Raw genomic sequence first — 18,423 nt, forward strand, 5'->3', positions numbered from 1 at the left:
ACCAATACAAAGCAGTCACAGAATTATTCTGTGATTTAGTAGACACATACTGATATATTTTCTTTTCAAATAAAGACAGTGTTTGCAAGTACCTATGCAACAGACTAGCAATTTGTTGAGACTTGCACTATGTGCAAACCTAGCAGAGGCCAGACAAGACTGATCAAGTCTCTAGTTTCCTGTAGTGGTATAGCAGACTGTATAGAAATAATGCAAATCTTTAAGAACAGCTGTTTTCAAAGGATTTTGTGGAAATTACTCACCCAAGCATAATTCTTTACAACCTGTAATTGGTGAGAAGTGGCATAGCTTGGGATAGCTGATGAGATTACTGCCCTAGCTAACTGTTCTGTGCACAGATGCTGCTTGTGAATGCAAATTGAGCTGTTGCAGTTTTGCATGAAGATAAAATGCTCTTACTCTTGGTTTGTTCTAAATCACCATGTTGTAAACATCTAGAAAACCATTTCTCCGTGGATTAGCTGTCCTTGTACGAGGAATGAAAAAAGCTGCTGCAGAGATCTACTTTGTGTAACATCCAACAGTTCCTGTTGGTGAATGGGATGCTTAAATTGGATTTAATATTGTTAAGCTTAAAGACATAATTGCAGAACACCAGGCTAAAAATGTATTACAATTCCAGCTTCTCCAAGAACTGGGCAACTGGTGCCTGGCAGTCATCCTGCAGGGTTAGAGACGCGTATTTCGAACTAAGCATTGGCGAGGCAAATGTGAGTGGTTGGTGTTCTTCTCTTCTAGGCCATCCCATATCAGCATGGTTTGGTTTTATGCTGGAATTTCTTAGGCTCTTGGCATAAGTGACTTTGCTCTTCTCTGTAGATACTTACCGGCCTGTCCATAATCAGATCCTAACTGTAATTTGCACCAATTCTTAGTCTGAATTAAAGAGATAGAGTTGACTAAATTTTGGAATGTGATTCTTCCAGAATCTGGACGTTGTCTGGATGGATTTGCTCAAATGAGATGGAAGGATAAAACTTTAGCTTGAAATAAATGTTCTCTTGTAATTCTAAGCAGCAAGTGACTCACTGGGCACATATTACTGGGGATTTCCTGAAACTGTCAGCTTCTATTTGGAAATGCAGTCTTTGAATGAAGCGTGTACCTTTAAAAGACATGCACATAATAAATGGATGCTAGATTTTTTATTTTTTTTTTTAACTGAAACTAATCACACAAAACAGAATCAGAAGCAGAAACAAAAGCTGACGATTCATTTGGCCGCTCTCGTTCTTGGCGTAGATGATTGTTTCATTCCCTTGTTCCTTTGACTGTCTCTGAAAAGCTGATGCTAAGTTTTCAGCAAGACCAGCAATGGTACAACTATAAGCTGAGCAATGAAAGAAAAGACTAGTGTGATTTGTCTATTTTTCTTTATATCCTTTCTGTTGGTAAGTTACAGTATGCCAGATTTTCAGTGTCACACACATTGTGTATCCACATCCCACAAAAGATTTGAGCTGAAGTTGAAAGGTTTGGCAGTTGACTGTGGGAAAATGGAAAGTGATTTTTTTTTTTTTAGTAACTTCAGTCGTTTGTCCTTTATCCCAATATTCTGCAGTTCTTCTACCATGCCTCCCCTTCCAGTTGTCCTTGACAGCAGGAAGTGAACCAGTGGATGGAGGACTGAGTAGTTTTATCTGCTCAGTCTGCCTGTTACTTGCCAGCAAAAAGATCTGATGCTCTGTATTTTCTATAACCATCTTTTGATTAAAAGTATAATCTACTTAAGGTGTGAGGGAGCAGAGGCCTTTTACAATATATTTTAAATGGGCATAGTAATTAAATCTGGGAAGGACTGAAGCAGAACATACCATCTATCTGGAATTTTAGCCTCAGATGCTGGCTGTTCTACTTTCAGAAGTTCAAATGCAATGTGCTATATGCTAGTCATATTCCAATTTTTCCACTTATAGACTTGCTTCTTAGTGTTTTCCCTTTATTTCATACAGGAAAGACCTTAAGCTATTGGTGTTTCAGCCCTGGATACAGCATGCATGAGCTCGTTCGACAGGGAGTCAGGACAATTATCCTTACTAGTGGGACTCTCTCCCCCCTCTCGTCATTTACAATGGAAATGCAGATGTAAGTACCTAGATGTGTGAACAGTACCATTACTGAAAATGCACAATCTGCTCTCCTGATTTTAGGTTTTATCTCAGGATTTTTGAGAGTTCTGGACTGGTAGCCAGTAGGGAATCATATAATGAGTATGACTGGGATCTTACTTTTGTGTTTCTTCAGCCCTTTTCCTGTTTGCTTGGAGAATCCTCATGTTATCGATAAACACCAGCTCTGGGTTGGGATCATTCCTAAGGGACCTGATGGAGCTGTGCTTACTTCTACCTATGAAAGAAGGTAATGAAGTTCCATGTGGAATTCTGCTTAGTCTTGGGTTCTGACATTTTGGGTTCTGCTTACAGGAGGGTGCTAGTGAAATAAGTGGTCTCTGTAGTTCTTTTCCTGGATAAACACTGCGCTGAATAACAACACCCTTTAACCACTACTGTTGAAAATTCAGAACTGGAGGGCTGGAAGGGATTGAAGGTCAGGGCACTGGGTGCACTAATAGTCCTTAATGGCCCTCTAGCACTTGCCCTTGCTCTGAGCTTATCGGGGTCAGGAGCTGGGAGACTTGCGGCTCTCTGACTCTGCAAGAGACATGAGCCCATGAAGCAGTTACTCAGCGTTTTCATGACACTCCTTACTGTCGCTAGACCTCCTCCTGGTTTACTGACTCGCATTCCTGGATTGACCTTGGACCTTCCCCATCACCGTGACTTTGCCTGATGATCTTGTGATTGAGCCTGGCTACTGCAACCGAGTCTTTCCTGCTTGCCTTGCTCCATTAGTGTGGGTCTGGGCCCTGGCGGGCCAGACCCCTGCCCTGCATGCCTTCACATCGTGCTCAGGTTCTGCCTCCCTGTCCCTTACAGAGCAGTCCACCTTCACTGATACGGAGCCCCATCCTAAATTTCTTTACCGAAGGCTTAATTGATTTGAAATGTGACTGGTCTTTGCCACAACTATTTTTATAGTTAAAGCTTGTCACCATGACCAGCCTCTCTTTTACCTCTGCACTGCCTTCTTAAGGAAAATATATCCAAATACTTGTCAAGTTTTTCATCATCATTTTTCTTGCTTTTCTCTGGTCGTCCATCATTTTGCCTGTGTCTTGCTGTTCTTCAGAGTAGACAGTGCTTCTGCTGCCGGCAGAATATACTGCCAGCAAGGAGGGCCAAAACTTCATTTCATTGTATCTTGACTTCCGTTGTGCAATATGATAGTCTCATTGGCATCTCTGCATATAATTTTAAAAGGCAGTTTCATGCTTTGGTGCATATGGCAGAAGGTTCTGTGCTTGCTGGTTCTCTGAAGTTACTAAAGGGTGGCATCGCTTTGGTGCTAGTACTGTTTTTAGGGATGTAATCCTTCTGTAGTATTTTGAAATGAGGATCAGTTCCTTGTGTGTGATATATGTGTTCTTCCATTTAACTTTCTTCCTGTAGTACACACATTTTTATCTGTTGGCACATTCTTACATCTATTTCAATTTCAACATTACAGACAAACTTTTGCCAAGAATTCTGTAATTCAGCCTGCTGCAGGCCTGACTTACTCTTTTTCAGCAAAACAGAAAAATAAAAAATAGATCTCAAAGAGCTTTTACTGAAAAAAAGGGAAAAATGCCAGATGTTCCACTGAACTGGAAAGGGACTCAGCAATTGTAATTGAGAAGGAGAAGTCTGGAAAACCCTCAGACTGTATTTTTCATTTTCAGAAGCTTAGTGTGCCGTTTCAGCGTATTTTGTGGAAGATACTGTCTTTCAAAGGGGGAAGGTTGGGTTCCCCCCGCTAAGGCCTAGAACACCTGTTTTTTGAAGGAAGGGAATTCACAGTGTTTGTTGTGTTCTGACAACATCTGTGTGGTGATACCCTTACTTGTAGGTCTTACAAAAATAAGTATGTTTGGTTTTTTCCTTGCATATGTAAGTTTCCTGGGAAAACAGTATGCAAAACTAGAGGGCACTAAAAAAAAGAAACATAAAGGCATGAGAGAACAGGTGACTTTTCAGTCAGGGCTGGAAAAAACAGATAAATATTGTAGAGCAGTACTTTTTCAGTCAAGAAAAAAGTGATTTACTTGGCTTATGCCACAAGTAAATAATAACCATAGTAACCAAATTAATCCTTTTTGCCCCTGCAGCCTCACCACACCTAGTTCATCAATAATTATTTTAAATAGTTGTAATGTTAGTCAGGCTTGGCAGCATCTACAGACTTTTCTGGCAGAACTTCCACCCTTAAATTGTATTAATCATAAAACTCATATGGCTGCCCATTTCTGCCTCTTATGTTTTGATAATATTGAAGCTTAGAGCATCTTCAGTGCCAATAATAAGAATATTTAATAGTAATAGTAATGTGTAGTCAAGGTATTAGTAATTTTGTGTCCTTAGTATGGGTGCTGGCCACAGGAAGGAGAGTAATTGAGAGTATGTATATGCTATTTTAGATGAATATCAGAGGAATTCAATACATATGAAAAACATAGAAAAGGAAATACAATGATGTTACCTGATTTTTCTCTTTGTAGGTTTTCAGAGGATTATTTATCTTCTCTGGGGAAAACAATTGGTAAGTGAAGTGTGCAGATTTCAGAAATGGGTTGTTGCACAGGATTTTTAGAAATCTAGAAGGAGAAATACTAAAGAAGACATAACAAGAGGAAGGTAAAGGATTGCATTGTGTATCTAAATGCTGTCTGGTTTTGTGTGCTTCTGTTTGCTCAGGCAGCTGGCTACTGTAATTGCATTCAAAAATGAGATTGAGTCCTTGGTTTAGTATTTCCAGGTTAGGAGTTCATTTTTATGGTCAGGTATTTGTGTTTTGGTCAAAAATGTGATTCCTAAGCACGGTCAGAAAGAGGCACAAACTAGAAAATCAGTGCACAGAGATGGTGCAGCCAAGCATCGTTTGTAGAACAATTAGGGATCGCAAGAAGTCAATGCAATTTCTTGCGATATTTTTAAAGGCACTGTGTCAAGCCCGCCGTAAGTCAGCATTTATTGTTTTGGTAATGCTTTACAAATATAATAGAACTACAAAATTTCAACACATGAGGACAGAATAAAAGAAGAACATTTGTGTAGCTTGGCTGAGATACGATTGAAAGGAATCTGTTAAATCTAGAAATGTTTGAAGGAAATGGAGGAGAGTGCTCTGAGGTGTTCAGCTTGGCCTAAAAGGTGAAATTAAGAAAATGCTTTCACAAAATATCAGATTAATGTTTTTTCAGTGAAGTGCATACTATTTGACTAGAAAACTCTCAAAAGCAATTTTCTGGTACCTCATCCATTGTTTTGAATGTTTAGACTGCAGGGGACAAAGAATGGAGAAAATGATCTACAAATAGATCCTACTGTCACAAGGGAAAATATGGCAGATGATGTTGTATCTCTTTCATTTATAGTATTTGGTGTAGCTTGTAATATCTTTTATCCTGTTAAGGCTACACTTGAGAAAGCTAGTTAGGCATCTGTATTAAAGTTTATACCTTGACGACAAGATTATTGAAATGATTTAAAAAAAAATGAAACGACTTCTAATACATGAACATTCATGTCAAGAAAGCAGAAAAGATTTTGGAAGGAACCCATGCCCTCAGCTATAGGCTTGCCTATCTTGTTGCAGGTAACCTGGTGCGAGTTGTACCGCATGGACTATTGGTGTTCTTCCCATCATATCCTGTCATGGATAAGAGCCTGGAATATTGGAGAGTATGTTAATTGCTCTGCCTTTATTAGGTGGTTTGGTTACACACGTCGGACAGTTTGTAGTTAATGCTATCTAACTATGCTCATTAAAAATTCTTTGTTAGTAAGTAAATTATAAAATCTGGAAAGTAAAAACTCAGCTCAGGCTTCTTTTATTTTGACCACAATACACTGAAATGCAGTGTTGTAGAAACCAAACCCAAAAGAATCTTAATACGTTATCTCATCTGATCTGATCTCAGAGTTCATTTAATTTCACCAGACTTCTCTTTATTAAACCTCCAAATTATAGTTGGTCTAAGTGTTTCAATTCTTAGAGAGAAAAAAATCCCAATATGACCTTTTCTCTCTTATTTTTAATTTGTAACTGCTGCCACTGTAACTTGTAACTGTTACGCTCATGCCTTGAGGGTCCTTGGTGAGACTCGGTAGAAGAGTTCTGTTTTAAATGTTTCTCCTCCTTAAAAGCGAATGCTGGGACAGAGGTGTCGTACTGCAGAGTGAGTCTCTGGGAGGGGGATGTTGGGAATTTGCAAGTTGGAAGGAAAAGAAACGGATCTCCCATCTGCGTAATGTCTGAGTTGCACCAACTGCAGGGCATTGCCGTCAGTGTTGTTAGGATTGCACGTTTCTGCTTCCATCTCTTCCTGCGTTTGGCAAGACAGGAACAGACTGTGTTCGGGAGGTCTGTGGTGACCACTCCTGAGCGTTTCCTTTCTTGTGGGCACTTCTGGTATGTGGTTACTTTCACAAGGCCATTTCTGATCTGTTCATTATCTGTTTAACAGGAGCATGATTTTGCTAAAAGAATAGAAGAAGTGAAGCCAATGTTTGTGGAACCCAGGAACAAAGGAAGCTTTGCAGAGGTTGACCATTTGCATTACATACCTATAACACTTTCAGAAACTGTTTCTATGTTTAAATACCTGCTCTAAGATGTGTTTGGGTGTGAAAGACCCAAATTTTATCCTAGGATAAAATAAAAACTCTCTGAGCACTTCTTTGAAGTATAGTTCTTCTGTGCATCCTTCCTTTACTGTTTTGGCTGCTTGTGCAGGGTACAATCTTCATTTGAAATCCAGTATGTAACAGCGGCTAACATGCATATGTACTGGGTAATCGAGATGGTAGAAAGCTGTCACTTCAGCAGTCAGCATCTTTTAATGTTCTGCGGGACATTTTTTCCCAGCTTGTCATGCTTTGGGTGTTAAGGAATTGTGCAGTGTCATCTTGTTTATTTATGGCCTCTCTGTTTGCTTCTTAGAGTAAATAATATCCTTGAATCGCTTTCTTGGTTTGCCTATTTTACTTAAGAATCTGTAGAAACACAGGACAGTCCATATTTTACCTTCTCATCAGAAGTATCTGACATTAATCTTTTATGCTTATGCAGATGTATTCTAGATTTCACAGTAATGTAAGGATTTTGGTAAGCTAAGGGCTTCTCACATTCGCAATTAGTAAAAGCGAAGAAGATTATCGTAAGCCAGATTAATCACATTTTAGATCTTAGTGTACAAGTCAAATTTAGCTAGTACAGGTTTCTATTTATGCATAGGCAAAGGATAATACCATTCTTGCTCTTGCTTAAACTAGTTTATCTTTTAGGTAATGGATGCCTACTACGATAAAGTTGTCTGTCCTAAGTCCAACGGAGCTGCTTTTTTGGCAGTATGTCGGGGAAAGGTAACATAACCGAGAATTTGTTTCATCTGAGATCAGATTATATAGTTGATGGAAAAAACTATCATTCTGGATTTCAGTACGTTTCTGTTATGTGACTATAATTATATGTGGAAAAAACCAAGAGAAGTAGGATGCCCTGAAGCCATTTCAAAAATATGTCATGTTTACATATGCCTCGTTCCTGGTTTTATTAAAGGGATACATCTTTGAGTTCTTTAAAGGGGATGAGCATCATACTTATATTTCCTGTTGGCTGGTCACCAAAAACTTAACCCGTTAGATGAGAACAACAGTGTTGGAGGAGAACTGAAAGAAACATTTCTAATCAAACATGTTAGAACAGCACTGCTGAAAACCAAAAATACTGCTTAGCTTTAAAAAATTTACATTAACTTCAGGTCCTCTGGCCTCATTTGATGGCCTTTCATTTACATTTTCTGGTGCTGATAAGTTGATTTATGTTTTCAGTGGAAATATTTGCAAAATCATAAATTACTCTTAGAGCCTTTTTGCTGCTGCTTACTGCCCACCAAGAGAAGGTTCAACTTCTTTTGAACCTTCAGTCCCAGTCTCCAAAGCAGCTGTTGGATCAGTGAAGAAAAGATGTAGCTCTCTTTGGGTGGGACTCTAGGTTGAATATGCCTGTCCTTCCAACAGTAGTGTATTACCAAGAGAGGAATAAAGTCTGTGGAGAGATCATGCTTTGCAGTAACATGCAGTTGAAGGATAGACTGTTTAGTTTGTTGTGGTCATAGGGTTAATAGTATGACTGCAAAAACTGGAAATATTTGAGAAGATAAACCAAAAGAGACATCTTGTCAAAAGCTCTGAAACTAGCTCCCTTCTCAGCCATCACTTCAAGATTCCCTCCCAGGCTGTTGTTCAGCTTTTATGTTGGCAGTGGGCTCTAGAAAGGTTTTTGTGTTCTTTGTTCCCTGAAAGCAACCTAAATCACAGAATCACTAAGGTTGGAAAAGACCTGTAAGATCATCAGGTCCAACCATCAACCCAACACCACCATGCCCACTAAACCATGTCCTGCAAAAAAAAACTCCAGTCCTTTTTATGAAGAGGAAATTGTGTCCCAGTTGCTCTAATTTTTTTGCTAGCTGTGCCTGGGGTGTCTTCAGGAATTTTCTTTCCTCTTTTGACGGGGCGAAAGGCAGGTTTGGTTTTGGGGTTTTTTATTAGTGGGTTTTTTTTGTCTAAGGTTGGTTTTCTCATGCTCTTATCAGCCTGAGGGATTTGATTTGTGCCCAAGATAAAATGTCCATAAATACAACTATACGGTCGCTAGCTCCAGATGGATTATAGTGCATGCTGTGATTGCTCTTCTTGCTGGCAGTGCTGGCTTATGCTGAGTAGAGTTGGTCATTCCAGCCACCCATCCATCCCTGATGTTATATTTCATCACAGCCGCTTGTGCAGCATGGTAAATGAGATTGGAGAATAGATTTAGCTGAAAAACAAACCAATGGGTTTTTTCCCTGAATTATTTTTCAGTCTGTTCAACTCTGATTTTGTTCATTTCACAAAGTGATTTGCCAGCACAGCACGGGACGTGAGCATGTACAGGGGGGATGAGTGACAAATGCTTGAACGGATGTAAGCAGCACAGCTGGTGGATATGACACTATAGTCTGGTGGATTCTGAGCAGATCTCTGGTAGCTTTCCATTATTGCTTTGAAATGATTCTGTTCATTTTTAATATCAGAGGTTTGCTATGTTCTTAGCAGGTCTTGTTAACAATTCAGGGTATGGGAGGTTTAAACAGAGGTATTGACTGACATTTAAGATATCTTCTGAATACAGCTGTTTTGCTTGTCCAGGAATAAGACATATGCATTAATGGTGTTGGCTGAGGTATGCTTTGTCAGGGCCTCCTAGAGGAAAAAGCTATGTTTAAAGTCCCAGTAATAAAAGCAAAAAAATCTAGTTGAAACTATTCATAATGTATTAATAAACTACACTTGGCTAGGGATTTAATTTAATGGAGAAAAAAGGCCAATTGCTGCTGAATTGCTCTGAAATGTCACTTCAAATCCTGTTCATAATGGAAAACACTGTCTGTTCAGGCCAGTGAAGGTTTGGACTTTGCAGACATAAATGGACGAGGAGTCATCATTACTGGGCTTCCATTTCCTCCTCGTATGGAGCCCAGAGTTGTTTTAAAGATGCAGTTCCTGGATGAAATGAGAAGAAGTGGTGCGGGTGCACAGGTAATACTGGGCAACTTTTCACTGTTGGCTGTTTGCGGGTTCGTGTCATTGTTTCTCCCTCTTGTCTCTGTGGTTTTTGGCTTTTGTTATCCTCCCAGCCTCATGGGACCATGAATATCAAAGTTAAACAACCTTGGGAGTTTGTCACAAATAGTCTCCCTTTTTTTTTTTTTTAAATAATGTTAAGGGTTCCAAATTCTGTCTGCAGTGACACGATCTCAATCAAATATAGGCTCAAAAAATCGTATAATTAAAGTTTCAGTCAAAATCTTTGTATGCATGTTATACGGATATCTTTCTGAGGGGATTATTTCATTCAGAGAGAGGGTGGGCAGGAAGAATTGCCTGTGCTGGCTAGTTTGGGGATTTGTGATTTGGTGGTTTGGGGTTTTTGTGTTTTGTTTTGCTTTGTTGGTTTTTTTTTCCCTATTGTTTCAGGCATGAGAATGAATGGCATTATAAATTTAGTTTATTGTCCTGCAGGATAGCTGTTAGGTCTTAAATAATATGGTGAGTCTGTTGTACTACCAAGGCTGACAGTGCATCATATACTAAATAGCCCCTCGAGATGGATATTACTGCTTGAGTTTTCTGTGCACCGTAAGTCAGGTGTGATCTTTGAGTCAACCTGTATTTGGCTTTCCAAGGCTTTTGGAGATTTGTCGGTAGATCTTGTTAGATGCATTTTTAATTTTTTTTATTTCTTTAGAAGGGAATAGTTGACTGTACAGTGCAGAGAACACGTTTTACCTGGTAAATAATGTTAATTCTTTCTCCCACCTATTGCAGTATTTATCTGGGCGTGAGTGGTACAGTCAGCAAGCTTCCCGGGCTGTTAATCAGGCTATCGGCAGGGTCATCAGACATCGCCAAGACTATGGTGCTATCTTCCTCTGTGACCACAGGTGAAACCTTGGCTCTAGAACATGAACGTACATACCCCAACACGGGTATTGGTATTTTGTATAGAACTGTGCTGATGTTACTCTTTGGAGAAGGCTACAGTTCATAAGTAATTAAATTATTTTACAGAACAGGTTATACAAATATTGCACTACTTTAAGAAAGTAACTAGATTGTTATCTTCTGCTCCCAAAATATACTGTCTTGGAGCTGCAGAAAGAGATTAATGGTATTAATGCAAAATAAGCCAATTTGCTGAATTCGTGTTTGTAATGTTACGGGAAATTGTGATAATAATTTGTGGTTTTGCGTTTTCTCCATCTCTCATTTGAGAAAGCAGTCACCAGCTCTGCAGTGTTTTGAGAGGAGGAGGACGAAAATGAGGAAAGATTATATTGCTGTAATAATATAAAATATTAATACATTATACTCATATAGATCATTGCATTAATACCCATTGATATGCTATTAATTAATATGTATATAATAAGCAACAAGAGTTTAATTAATAGCCTTCAATGCTGAGGCTTGACTGGGGACAGTGAGCACGTCACAGTTCAGTACCACTGTTGCACAGTTAAAGATTTTATGGACGAAAGATAGGAATTGGCCGATTGCATGGTACGTGGTATTAACAGAGCCCTTTTCTCCTGAATGAAGACGTCACCCCATTACGTTTACTGCACTGTCCCAATCTTTTGTTGTCTTGCTGCTCCTCCCTTGTCCTTTTGGACCCTCCCTCATCCAGCATTTGTTCAATTCATGTAGGCCAACCTGGCAAATAATTCTCTCCTTTTCCAATCCTACGCAGGTTCACAACTGGTGATGTAAAAGGCAAGCTGCCTTCATGGGTCCGCCCTTATGTGAATGTTTATGACAACTTTGGGCATGCTGTCAGAAGTGTCTCCCTCTTCTTCCGTGTTGCTCAAGAAATTGTGAGTGTCTTGAAAATTTGTTGGGTTTTTTGATTTTTATTGATAGTGTTGGAAACTGGGAATACTAAGCCAGGTCTGAGATGTGACGGAGTCACTTGTCTTGTCACTTCTAAGCATTGGAAGCTTTACAGGAGAGGAGGTATGCCTCACCTTTCTCCAAGAGCGAGCTGGGAACAGGATGTGTGGTCACGCTATGCAATTCATTAGGTTAGATCACAAAAATAATTTCCTTTTCCAGTCCCTCCAAAATAAACACAGCTTTCATTGGATGGTATGCAAATATTGGAACTGATGTTAGCATCAAAAAGCTTTTTACCTCACCCTCCGGGAGAGGGTATATGTGTGGAAGAATCAGTCAAACCCTTAAATTTAAATCTAAGCTGAATGGTATAAAGAGTGAGACAAACCCATCCTTTATTATTACAGTTCATCACTGGGTCATCTTTACTAATACGGCTTCTCTCTTAGCATTAAGAAGCTCTTTTTCTCGGTAATAGTTCCTTGATTTAAAAAGTAATATTGTAAAAAGACTTTCTAATTGACTGAAAAAAGTCATAGCAAGAAACGGGCTGGAAGCCAGAATGGGGAATTCTTTGTCCCCAGAATGGAGGTTGAGATTAAAATAAACACTTAAAATGTCACATGCAGACTTGGACGACTTCCTGGACGATGCTTAAGCCAAATACACGTTGTTCAAAATAATAAGTTACAGATGGATGATACTAGATGACTCGATGATCTTTTCTGATCATAAATGGGAGTTTCATGGTAAATAAGAATCACAACCCAATGTGCTTTTGCCAGAAGGAGCTATGTTGCAGGGATAGTTCAGGAAGCAATTGTTCTTTTCTGTTATACAGGCTACTTAGTGCTAAGCCTGCTTACTACACTTCATCTATCTGTCACTTCCCAGTTATTTGATCTTTTTTTCCAAAGCGCATAAATCCAGAATGCATAACAATCTTCTTGCTGTCAGGGGTTATCTGGGAAAAAAAGAGATGTCTTTGGGCTGTTGCTGAGATTTTTGGTTGCAAAGGAAGTGGAGTGGAAGAGTAGCTTTTGCCTACTGTAACATTTTGTAAACTGGTTGCAGATGCCCTCACCCCTGCCACAATGCCCTTCTGGCTCTGCTGGTTCCCTAAGTGAAAGCGGTACGGCACCATCTACTTCCTCTGAGCAGATCCTCTCCCTGAAAAAAGCCAAAAACTTGGATGACCATGTCCCCAGTTTGAAGAGGAAAAGAAAAGGTAGGTTTGGGTCCTCACAGATACACTTTTTTGTTTTAAGCTGAACCAAAAAAGGAGGAGCAAGAGACTAGAAACTGGAATGGGAGAGAAAGCAAGGAGAGCTCAAAGACCAATGTAAAAGTCTGATCAGAAGGGACATAGCTTGGCATTAGAAAATGGGGGAACCAGTTGCAACTACAGAGCAAAGAGGCAGATGGGGTCTGGAAAAATGTCCTGCAGAACAGGGGGAGTTTGGTGCAATATGATAGATAGTTTAAAAAATGAGAACTGGAAGTCTGCTTCCGACTAGCACTTTCATATGTTCTTCTTCCCTCCTGTTGTATAAATTACTCTTACATAGTAATCTGACTAAGAAAACAGAGAGCATTGACTTGGAACAAAACGGTATTTTAAAATTTGTGGTTAGCTTATGCTGAAGAATAAAGTATTTCTCACGTTAGATATTCTTTCAGAATGTTCCAATGGTTTGGAACAGAACAATGAAGCTGTGTTTAAAACTGTGGTTCCAAAACAGTTATGACTGAGCGTGAGAGTGATTTCATATTGCATCTAAGCCAGTGTGACTGCAGGTTGTCGTTGAAAGGGATTACTTTGGCCACCGCTTTTTTTTCTCCCTCGATTTCCAACTGTGTGCTTATGCTCCGTCCCTTGAGTTGAATCCATCTATTGTGCAACTGCAGAGCAAGCAGAGGAGCTTGCTGAACCAATTTACCTTTCATCCAGGTGCCTGGTATCTCAAAGGATGGGCTGGCATGTATGACTGGAGGTAAAGGGAAGAAGTTGCACTGCCTCCTTCGGTATAGATTTTCAGTTGCATTGCATTAGTTGTAACATCAAACTGCACCTGTAATCGTAGTTTTGGCTAAAGAGTTTCTTGTACTGACTCTTTAATTTATAGTGCAATATACTTCCATTCTTCTCAAAATAGTGACTTTTCTTAGTAACTGACTGTTGAAGTAATTTCACAAAATAGTGGAAATATGTTTTGAAGAGAATGCCTTTTAGAAGTAGCAAACTGGTACTCATTTAACACTACCTACAGCTCTAAATTCTTATATTTAAAACCAAAGGTACCTGGATCCTGATTAGTGAGAATATGTATTCCTGGGACCTGAGGGTGACTGTGTCTTATAGATACTGATACTGTGAGAACTGTAGGCTTTAAAAAAACTTGTTCTGTTGAAAAATAATAGATCATATTTCATGCCAGAATCTCTTAAAAACAGTTTTTGGGAAATCCATAAAAAGCTAAAGTAGTTAAACATAGACAACTGTTGCAGTAAGACTTTTTTTTCTGTTGATTCTAAGCCATTTTGAGGTTAAATGTGACCATCACTTGAGGAAAAGTTTGAGACAAGACCACCAGGTTGTGGTAACAAATGCTTGAGCAATTTTGGGAGTGATTAACCAAAGCAGTTTTCTTACTAAGTCATATAACGCAATTTTGCCAGATGTGGAAGATTAAATAAATGAACACCTCTTTGTGGATTGCTACATAAGATTTTGAGATATTACTAACTCAAAGAAAAAGCAAGAGATAATGTGGAATGTTAATTTGTTATGTGTATTTGCTACGATGCCAGTAAATGGAGATGGACCATCCAGCCTATGCATGGAATATGAACAAGAGCTCGTCTCGCCTAGAAGACAATGTATTGGGCTCTTGGATGCATTGGAGTGCAATGAGAAGAGCAGCGAAGATGCAGAGGAGGAAAGTGGCTTGTCAGGAGAGGAAAAGGTAATGTCCATGGTGTAGCACAATACTTGCTTATAAGTTAAAAATGTAGGCTGTAAAGCAAAATTAGTTTGGCATTGATTTAAGAGTACCAGTTTGGCCCTCTTTCAAGAAAAGCTCACTGTAGTCGGCACTGGTAACTGCAAGTTCTCATAATTAAGCTTAATCAAAGAGTTTCCTTGCCACATTCAACTAGATGACCAACAGGTACAGACTTGTGCTGTGCTCCATAGCTGCTGACCGTGTAGATTCCTGGAAGTTACCCGTGCTCTCTGGAGAGCAAAGAGCTCACAAAGAAGAGGTTGGTAGATGTACCGTTCCTCCTGGGTGGAATCTGTGTCAGCACTTGGTATGTGACCAGATACTGAGTTAAAAAAAAGGAGGGGAGGATGTTGATGAATTAGAACTCGCACTTGCGAAGATGAAAATCTTTAATTTGCCTCAGAGGATGAATATTGCAGACTTGCAGAATGTCTTACCTGAATCAAAAATTGACTATTGCATTAAGATCAACAAAGCTTCATCTGTGCTGTTCATTTTCGTTCCCCTTGGATTGGTATTTTTAATACAACAGTGATTAGGCTGTGCTCTTCTTGCTTTCCCAAAATCCCTGTTTGCAGCTGTTGGTGGGGTAGCTCCCTTACCTGGCTGCTGTCAGCAGGAGAATTTCAGTGCTGGCTTGCAGACTCAGTTTGGCTGATGACTAGTGTGTGGACTCCAGGAATGCCTGTTGCAACACACCTAAGCAGTTCGCTTAGGGGAAGAAAATCTAAGCGAAAGTATGGAGGTGTAAGGAGTATCTGGGGAATATCTAAGGAGGCCTAAGGGAGGTGGATGGGGATGTGTACAAAACAGAAGGAGTGTATAAACTTGGGGAAACGACCAAGGATAAAGAATATTTAACTTGTGTGGAGCTGATTGAGAAATCAGCTCCATCACCTATGGGCCACCACAGCATAGACACCAGATCTTATTCTTTGGAAAGCCTGGCACACCTCCAGGGACTTGGTAACTCAGCTGCAGTATCTTGTTAACACAGCTGCACTGCTTTTGGCATAGTTCAACATTTCCTTAAGCCACATGATGGTCCTAATGGCTTGGCTGTGAGTCAGCTCATGTTTGCTTTCTTTATTCGGTATTACTGCTCATCTGTGGCTTGCAGAGAACTGCAGGGTCATCCTGTGCTGCACTTAAGTTGATGACCTCTTGCATGAGAGATCTGGGGAGTGTAGTCCTGAGACACACAGTGCCTCTGAGGGAGCCAGCTTTCACTCTGAGTCTAGAATTGAGCTGATTTTAATAAGCGCTGGATTTGGACTGATAATGGGGTTGGTGGGCTTTCATATCTTTCTTCACCATCCATCATAGTAGGTGGATGTGTTACCACTTTTTCTTTTATCAAGGTTATACTGTACCCTTGTTGCCTAAATAATGGAAATTTAGCTGCTGTCATTGTGAAACAATTTGCTTGGGGTGAAAAAGAAGAAAAGAAGCCTTTGTCATATCAAAAAATCAAAATACAAGAAATAGTCTCTCAATACATTTGAAGAATGATTTGACAGTTCCCCTTAATCAGTTTTCCTTGTGAGACATGCCTTATGGAAACTTGTCTTTCAGAAGCCTTATTTCTTCTGGATCATGCTGTTCAAGGTGGTGCCTTTATGTAGTCCAGCATTAAGAAGATGGTTTTGATTGTTTTTCTGGCTTAATCCACATGTCATAAATGTTTGACTTGCTGCTTGTTTTCCAATTCTTCATTCTGTTACACAATGCTTAAATAAAATATATTTAAATGTGCACTTAAATCATGGTCAGGCTTGTCTGGAATTCAGTATCCTTGCAGTATTATGAGTGCACTGAAGGTTTGTATTTCTGAGTATCACCAACTGACTCTACAGACTGGCAAATCTGAGGTTACTGGTTTAGGGTTTTGTTTATTTTTAGTGTTGTTGTTTTAGCTGTAGATGCTGAAGCTTTGTGATCTGAATAGACATATTTAGAAGTCACTTTCTCAACAGGTGTGTAGAAACCAGCTGGCAATATGGGGCTATCCCGCAGTTTCTTCTGTTACTTAGGTGATTGTTTTTAATGTGGTCGATACTGGCTTGATCTAAGCAATTCCACTCCTCTTGCTTATGCCCGCTCACTTCTCTTTTGGAGCTTTGTATGTACCAATATTTCCGGTCACTGCAGTACAAGCACAATGCTTTGTTTCTGGGAATGGGAGACACTAAAGAGCTTCTGCTCTACTGTCTCTTCCTGTCTGGCCTGATATTTTCTACAAGACTGCTTAGGCTTCCCTTCTCAGTACCCCAAGAAAAGCCCTTATGTAGGTTTTATCTAGAAGAGAAGTACTTCCAGGCAGAAAAGTGAAGGGACATGTGAGGCCTCAGTTACACACAGGTACGTGTACGCTCCCAGGGCTACCCTGAAGCAGCTGTAAGTCCAGCTTTGCTTAATCAGGAATTTTCACCCTCAAGACCAACTTTGTCTTTAATTTCCTCTGTTTTGGTGTCTGGTTCTGAATTGTCTAGTAAGTGATTACCTTCTAGAAACAGGTATGTGTCCCAGGCTCTGTTGCAATAATTTAGGTTGACTTGTTTCACTTTCTTGAATGGTTTCACAAACTGGGTTAACAAGCTTTACTACAGGAAATGGCTAAATTAAATAGACAATAACTTTGAAAAGCATTTTTTGGACCTTTCTTCTTTTTCTTTTAATCTTCACAGGCACAACGTCTGTCAACACTTTCCCTTCAGTGTGAGAAGAGGTTAACAGATGAGCAGAAAGGAGGAAGGAAGAAAATAAAGCTAGTCAGCAATACAGTATGTGTTTTCATGTGTCTGTGCCATCCCTTTGATCTGCAGACTGCTTTAATTTGAATTGGAAATTTCCAGGCAGACAGATGACTGATGCCAAAACAATTATGTTTTTTTCTCCAAATTGTAAATATTCATCAATGCATATCTGAAGTCTATTTCTGTCATGCTCTTTCTCAAATCTAAACATCACAGATCCAATCAAGCACAGGTCCAGGTAGGGCAAGTAGGTGAAAAGAATTGTTCTCTGGCAGCGACTACCTTGCGAACATCTTCTCCCACTGACCAGGTGTGGCGGGTGGTTTCATTATTTTTTATTAGAATAGAATAGTTCAGTTGGAAGGGACCTACGGCGGTCATCTAGTGCAGCTGTTGGTAGAGCCTCAAATAGTATAACTGACGAGCTTTGGGTAAGTGATCGTGTCCTAACCCCACCTGTGGTGGGTCATTGTTGTGTGTTATGTTTGCAGTTGTGCATTGTTGGTTTGCACTGTCTCCGAACTCAGTTAACTCATTATGCAGCTAGTTGCTTAAGAGTCACGATAAATTAATGAGAATCCCCTGGGTGATTGTGTGTGCCAGTAGTTGTCCAAGGTACTGTCCTAACTGGGTGCTGTCTGTCTGTCAGACTCCCAGTCACCTTGCAAACGAAACTGGTAAAAGTAGTCACAGATCCTGAAGCCGATAATATCCAAGGTGTGAGGAAGGGAGCAGGTTTGTTGCAGAAGGTTGTGTTTGCAGTTTGTTGCTGTCTGATGTCATGATGAGTCAGCCTAGCCCCCAAGGTTTGGAGTAAATGTTATTTCTCTTATTAAACCTTCTCCTAAGAATAGAATTGTGCAATGAGACTTGGCTGCCTTCTCTAGGAATATTCCTCTGAATTAGTCAGTTTTGTCAGCAGAGAAGGTGAATGGCATCGCTCTGCTTCTGGGAGGGAATGAATGCTCACAGATGTTAGGGGGATTCATGTTTTAGAAGTAGGTATAATATTCGTCTGGGGAAATTAACAATATACTTGTGCCTTGGGATTGCCCCAGTGGCACTGTTTTTTGTCATGAAGACATGTATGTCCAAAGTGTG

General features: G+C 39.8%; 1 protein-coding gene across 1 annotated transcript in view; it reads left to right on the top strand.

Annotated features, from left to right (window-relative positions):
* The window catches only part of RTEL1 (regulator of telomere elongation helicase 1), a 50,072-nt gene that overhangs the window by 18,184 nt on the left and 13,465 nt on the right, over nt 1–18,423 (top strand). The window contains exons 16-27 of the mRNA XM_059827058.1: nt 1,974–2,106; nt 2,266–2,379; nt 4,619–4,659; nt 5,716–5,801; nt 6,587–6,664; nt 7,407–7,484; nt 9,561–9,704; nt 10,494–10,609; nt 11,419–11,542; nt 12,636–12,789; nt 14,373–14,527; nt 17,254–17,349. Of these exons, the coding sequence (XP_059683041.1) occupies nt 1,974–2,106; nt 2,266–2,379; nt 4,619–4,659; nt 5,716–5,801; nt 6,587–6,664; nt 7,407–7,484; nt 9,561–9,704; nt 10,494–10,609; nt 11,419–11,542; nt 12,636–12,789; nt 14,373–14,527; nt 17,254–17,349 (1,319 nt within the window). The remainder of the gene's footprint in view (nt 1–1,973; nt 2,107–2,265; nt 2,380–4,618; nt 4,660–5,715; nt 5,802–6,586; nt 6,665–7,406; nt 7,485–9,560; nt 9,705–10,493; nt 10,610–11,418; nt 11,543–12,635; nt 12,790–14,372; nt 14,528–17,253; nt 17,350–18,423) is intronic.

The sequence above is a fragment of the Gavia stellata genome, chromosome 20, assembly GCF_030936135.1.
Source record: "Gavia stellata isolate bGavSte3 chromosome 20, bGavSte3.hap2, whole genome shotgun sequence".
NCBI lineage: Eukaryota > Metazoa > Chordata > Aves > Gaviiformes > Gaviidae > Gavia > Gavia stellata.